Source organism: Hipposideros armiger, unplaced genomic scaffold (assembly GCF_001890085.2).
Source record: "Hipposideros armiger isolate ML-2016 unplaced genomic scaffold, ASM189008v1 scaffold_84, whole genome shotgun sequence".
Lineage (NCBI taxonomy): Eukaryota > Metazoa > Chordata > Mammalia > Chiroptera > Hipposideridae > Hipposideros > Hipposideros armiger.
In genome coordinates, this window is record NW_017731434.1 from 853982 (window position 1) to 860373 (window position 6392).

The 6392-nt window shown below is 39.9% G+C and overlaps 1 protein-coding gene across 1 annotated transcript in view; it reads right to left on the minus strand.

Moving 5' to 3' along the window:
• The window catches only part of CRYZ (crystallin zeta), a 25043-nt gene extending 19293 nt beyond the window's left edge, over positions 1-5750 (minus strand). The window contains exons 1-2 of the mRNA XM_019643991.1: positions 5700-5750; positions 5301-5453 (exon numbers count right to left, since the gene is read on the minus strand). Coding sequence (XP_019499536.1) covers positions 5301-5453; positions 5700-5750 — 204 coding nt within the window. The remainder of the gene's footprint in view (positions 1-5300; positions 5454-5699) is intronic.
• Between the last annotated feature and the right edge of the window lie 642 nt (positions 5751-6392).

The window sequence follows — 6392 nt, forward strand, 5'->3', positions numbered from 1 at the left end:
AGCTTGTAAAACAATAACTATTCAAAACTCCTTATGACCCCACATTCAGAAAAATCCAATTATTGCCCTGCACAGATGATTCTCAACTTCAAAAATTTCTTATAACAAGATGTGGCTCCTTTTCATACATCTACTTCACTAATTATTAAAATTATGTTATCTTTGTCAGAGCTCATAGATATAAACAGCACACTCTGTCCTAATTCAATGCCTTCACAATCATTGTGAGTCCGCTTCTTTTGAATATTCACTTGATGTGCTAGAGACTCTCATTCTGTAATTATTGCCTGTTTTAAAGTAATTATTTCCACCTGATGGTCTTTTGGAATTGGTACTGGAACATCCGACTGGAATTTCAGCACTTCTGGTCCACCAAATTCAAAAACTCTAATAGCTCTCATCAACTTCTGTCTAGTCGCCATGGTGATCTAGACATGCAGAAAAAAAAAATTAATGTATTGTCCTATTGTATCTAGGCTATCACTATGTTTTTTTTTCCCCTGGAGGGCCAGATCAAACAATTTTTCAAACAACAATTTAAATCCCAAGCTTACCACTGGTCTCATTTCATGTTTAAAAACCTTTCATCTTACAAATGCTCCAGCTACAAAGCAAAATACTTCATATTACCTCCTGTAGAGATTCAGTGCCTGCAACAAGGGAATCAAACATGCAAACAAAAACATCTGGATAGACACAGCATAATGCAATATCTTAGGTGTCCTTTTGTGTAAAGCTTGGGATGCAACATCTTGGAAATTTTTGGAGCTAATATAAGTTTTATTAACATTAGATAAATAGACCTTCCTTTGTTAGAGGATGAAATATTTCAAATACATAAAGAATATAATAAGCACATTTACCTGCCACCCAGCTTTAACAAATATTAATATTCTAAAAACATAAAACATTGTAGATATAACTGAAACCTCCTGGACTCATTCTGAAACCCAACTCTGTCCTCACCTTTTACGAGGTGCCTGTTACCGTAAACTCAAACATCATTCCCAGGTATGATGCTATACCACTGGTGTATGTAGTAGCAAACAATAGATATGCTATGGTTTTGCATGTTTTCAAACTTTATTTAGATTGGATCATACTGTAGTTACTTCTGCGACTTGCTTTTTCCTTTCCGCATTAAGGTTTCAAGATTTATCAATGTTCAAACACTTCGTAAAGTTCATTCATTTTAACAAAGGAGGAAAAACATTAAAAACAAAAGCACTGTTTGTGTGCAATCTTTTATAAATTACAAGAGTAATTTACAGTTAATCTTTCTGTCCTACCACTGTTAATGTTAAAATGAAAAGAAAACTCAGAGTTAAAATGAACCCTAAGAAAATGTGAAGAACAATTGTATATCAAATTAGATAACTGGAAATCTTCTAAACCTACAGAGATGTAATGAATGGGTTTTGACTGTATCTCCATAATTTTATTTGAGCATTATTACAATTTCTTGAAATTAACCACATTAAATATTGCTAGACTCTGCCACTACCTAGAACATCTTTGTAGCTTCTAAAATAATCATATTCATCAACCATGAATAGCTGAAACATAAGAAAGAGTTGAAGAAACTAGAACTTGAGATGAAAGAATTCAGACTTTTACTATATTGAAGCTCAGCCCAGGGCTACTCAGAACAGTCCATGCTAACTACAGAATGTCGTTCTGTTACCAGCCAGGAGAGTGTCCCCCACTCCCCACCAAAGGCTTTTAAGTTTTCTTTTCTATAGAAACGTTAAGTATAGAAATGTTAAGTCTTTCTAGTTTCTTAGTCCCTGGTTTTGATTACTCTTTTCATCAGTCTGTGAATACTAGGCTAAAGATTGCTCCTAGCCTGAATCCTAGAATTCATCTGTTCCCCTGCTTCTTGATTGCTTTGTAAATCAGTTTCTGAATCCTAAACAATAGAAGTCTCCTACCCTTGCTTCAGATAACTACTTGAAAGCCTGTGACTTCCTAATATCCCTCAGGCCAGTAAGCTAAACGCCAAACCTATTCTGGGTCCAGACAATTGACGCCAGCCGCGTGAGTTAAGAGGCTGAATGGCCATTGGCTTCAAGAGAGCTCTAACAGATTTATTAATTAAAATCTATTCTTCCTCATTCAGGGACCTCGGAGATACAGAGAATACCCCTACCATATTGCCAGACACAACCAAAAAAGCCAACATGGTCTTCCAGGTGGAGCTCGAGACCCCTTCCTCTCATCTAAGATCAGGCAGGGTGAGAGTTCCATGAATCCCCCAATAGGCAGGGACAGCTCTACGGCGCTGCCCAGCAGGAAGCAAAAACAGAAGAGACCTCCTCTCCCTCAGCTTCCTATAGAGATTTTATGGGGATCACGTCTCTCAAGGGGAAACTAGGCGGGCAGTTAGAGGCAGGCATTGGGTCTCTGCATTTCTGCACATTCCACAGAGTGCTACCGGCAGGGGGACATCCCCTCTCCATCCAAAACTCCCCCTTTGTATTGTAATTACCTACCCCTGAGGGAAAACAAATGGGCACAAAATACCCAACTCGATCAGACTAGTCACTCGCACTCGCACCTGCGCAGTACCTCTTGTCAATCAGAGATGCCAATCAAGTGGTCCCACATCCTTGGGGGAACAGCCCATTCTAGAAAGGATAAAAACTCCAAGTCCTGGGAAGTCCACCCTTTTCCTTTCTTTCCCTTTTTGGGCGCCCTACTCTTTTGACGGCTTCTTCCTCCTTTTCAAGCCTTTTGAGCTTCTCCTTTGCATGTGGCCTACTCCAAACTCTTTGGAATATAATTTCTCTTCTAATAATGGGCCTTTGAGCCATTCTCTACTGTTCGGGCCTACTTCACTTCTTTGAAATGTACTATCTCTTCGAATAAACCACTTTTTCAATACTTTACTCTGGCATCTCGTTCAATTCTTTGCTCAACTTGCCAAGGACCTGGACTTTGCGCCGAAGAAGGCCCACTTTCGGACAACAATTCCATATAGGGTGGGGAAGAGGGGGTGGGGTGGGGATCAAAAGCATTGTGATGGTGTTATTAATGGAAAGTTCTTGATNCATAGGCAGGTGTAAGAGAAAGAAAGGAACCATCTCCATGTTGAGGGACTCAAGAATACCTTCACTGAGAAGCTAATATTTGAGGTAGGTTTTGAAAGATAGGAGACTGAATACTAGAATTGGGGAGAGTCGTTATGGGTGAAGGTAACATAGTAAGTAAAGAAATAGTGGCAGAAATAAATGCCAGCATTCATTCCCAATGAGAAAGTAGTCTAATGTATGGAATGTAATAGTTTAGGGCAATAAAAGGAAAAGAAATTAAAACTGGAGTGTCAAACCCCTTGAACCCATGTTTATAAGTTTCAGTTTAATTCTGCCAAGCAGAAGAATCAGTATGAACAAAGACACAGAGATAAAACAGCCTGGGCTGTGTAGGGAAGAGTGAACAGTTATTACCAAAGAACAAACTACAGGTAGAGAAGGAATGGGAGATAAGAACGGTAAGATAGGTGGGAGAGAGATCACAAAGGCGTCTTCTATCATAACACAAGCATTTTCAACAATGCCCTGAAACCTACAAGAAACGAATGCTAGAATTCATTGTTAAACAATCAGAATTACATTTCAGAAAGAAACCCTTATAGAGCAAGGATAGATTCCAGGAGGAGGAGGGAGTGGGGTAAGGTGTCTATTATAGAAATCCGGGTATGGGCCTCGGTAAGATAACTTGAACTAGACTACAGGCAGTAGGAATGGAAAGAGGAGACAGAAAACAGTTCTAGTAAAGGAAAGCTCAGTGAGAAAGAGTGAAGAGATAAGCCTCAAACCCCAGGAGTCCCCAAGACAGTCACACGAGAGAGGAGCAGGTCTGGCGGAGAAAAGACAAGCTCAGTTTCAGTTTGGAGGTTGACCCGAGCTCTCCAACTCAACTTTCTGTGCTGATGGAAGTATTCTGCATCTGCACTGTCAAACAGGATCGCCACTAGATGCGTAGGGCTAGTAAGCATTTTTATTATTATTATCATTAACTTCAGGTGTACAGAGCAACATAATAGTTAGACATTTACAAAGTGATACCCTCCCCTCCCCCAAGCTTGGGGCTAGTATGCGTTTGAAATGTTGCCAGTGTGACTGAGGAACTGAATTTTTTTAATTTTAAGTTGACTTTTAATTTTAAATAGCTGCTAGACATTTAAATGTGGCTAGTAGCTAACGTACTGAACAACGCAGGCCCACAGCTTAGTAGAAAATTCTAAGCTAAAGATAACCACATGACAATGGAAAATGTGGGATCGTACATGAGATCGTCACGAAGAAGATATAGAATACAAAAAGTAGAGGTGCGAGCAGGGACTGAGCACTGGGCAACACCGAAATCTGAGGAGCATCCAGAGAAAAAGAGGCTTGTGGAAAGATGCCCAGAAAGGAAAGGGAGGGAGAAGAGGAGAAAATGATGTCACAGAGGCTGTAGAAAAAGAGTTTTTTTAAGAAAAAGTATGTGGCCAAGAGTGTCAAATGTCACGGGGAAGTCAAAAGAGATAATGACTTAAAAGGGCCCATTAACTCCAGCAATACAGATGCCATTAGCGACATTAGCAAGAATCGTTTCAGTGGAGAGATAGGGGCAGAAGCCAGGTTGCCACAGGCTGAGGAGTGGAAAGCTGTAAGCATTTGCCTGTCTTCCTGTGCAGAGGCCACGTTCATCTTCTCTGTCTCAGTCCAATTTTGGAAAATGGGCGACCAAAGTTGAGCAGGTCAAGAAATTATAAGGAAAGATGCTAGGATGTGAATATACTATCATATAAATAACAAAAGTCCTGCACATAACATTTTCATTGACTCCATCACCTTGTTCTGAGTTAGAGCTCTCAAAAAATGTATAGCGACCTTGCATTTGTTTTAACCTTTCCCTTATTATCCAAAAGAATTAGTATTCCCTTTCCTCTGTGAAGTTAAATTTATCGAAAGAGTTAAAAATTATGTTGGTTTGTTTGTTATCAAAAGTTAGGAAATAGGATGATTTTCTTGCTTATTTTCTTTCCTTACGTATTTCTGTTAAATCAAAAGGTTCAGTTTAATTCCGTAGGGATGTGAAAACACAGAAATGACCCAGCACTTATTCCCAACAAGGCAAACAAGCAAGGCCTCTGGATAAAAGATAATTTCTTTTGTTACTAGAGGAGTCCCCCAAGTGGCAGAAATTGTGTAATGGGGCCTTTTAAAGACAAGTACAGACGCATTTTAAAAATATGTTTAAATATTTTGAGAGAAAACATTACCCTAAAATAGAAATAATTAAAAATGTAATACCTTGAAAGAAGATACATTATCTCCAACAGCTTCTACTACCCCAGCCACGTCACAACCAGGAGTATAGGGTAAGAGTGGTTTTCTACTGTAAGTACCAGAGCGAATGTACGTGTCCACTGGGTTTACACCGCACGCATGGACTTTGATTAGAACCTGCAATGACAATGTATTAGTTCACACGGAGCATTTAGGGATGCAGTCATCATTAGGCTAGGGCTCTAATGATGGGAGCTATAAAAATGGAGGGGAAAACCTTGCCTTCAATGAGCTCACCTTCCAGTTTCGCACACCAACATATAAAGAAAAATGTAAGACACAATGGCTTACGTGCTATATTAAAACCATTCTGAGAAAACAGCAGTGGGAATATTGGAGGAGATGTGTGTCAGAAACCTCTACTTGCTCATCCAGTCCATTTCCTCCTCCTGGATGCAGAGGAAGAATATTCATTGCTGGCTCCTAATTTACAGCTCTGAGTAGCCAAATGATTGGGTTCCAGCCAATGGAATGTGAACGAAAGTGATGAGGGCGACTTTCAGGCCTGACCCAGAAAGACCTTTCTGGGCAATCCACACTGTGCTTCTAGCCTTTCACATGACCTTAGAAGACAGATGTCGGAAGTGGCAGAGGCACATGATGGAAGAAGCCTCGGTCCCTAAATCATTCACTGTTGGAGGACAGCCACCCTCCAACATTTTAGAACTGTGGAACTTAGTGATGGATAAATAATTTTCTATTGTTGAACCATTGAGATTTTGAGGTTACATCTACTAGAGAAGCTGATTTTACCTTAATTAATACAGAATAATTACTTTTGCCATAAGAGTAAGGGAAGGCCTTTCAAAGGAAGTGGTATCTGCACTAGGCATTCAAGGATGAGTGGAAATTCTTTCAGAATGGGAGAAAAAGGGTATTTCAGGTTAAAGGAATATTATATGCAAAGACAGAAGGAATGAAAGTGCCTCTTGGGGAAACCAGGTAACACTTGATGTTACAGCAGTCTACTGAGAAGGAGTGATAAGAAATACATCTATGGGGTGACTGGTTAGCTCAGTTGGTTAGGGCGTGGTGCTGATAACACCAAGGTTGCTG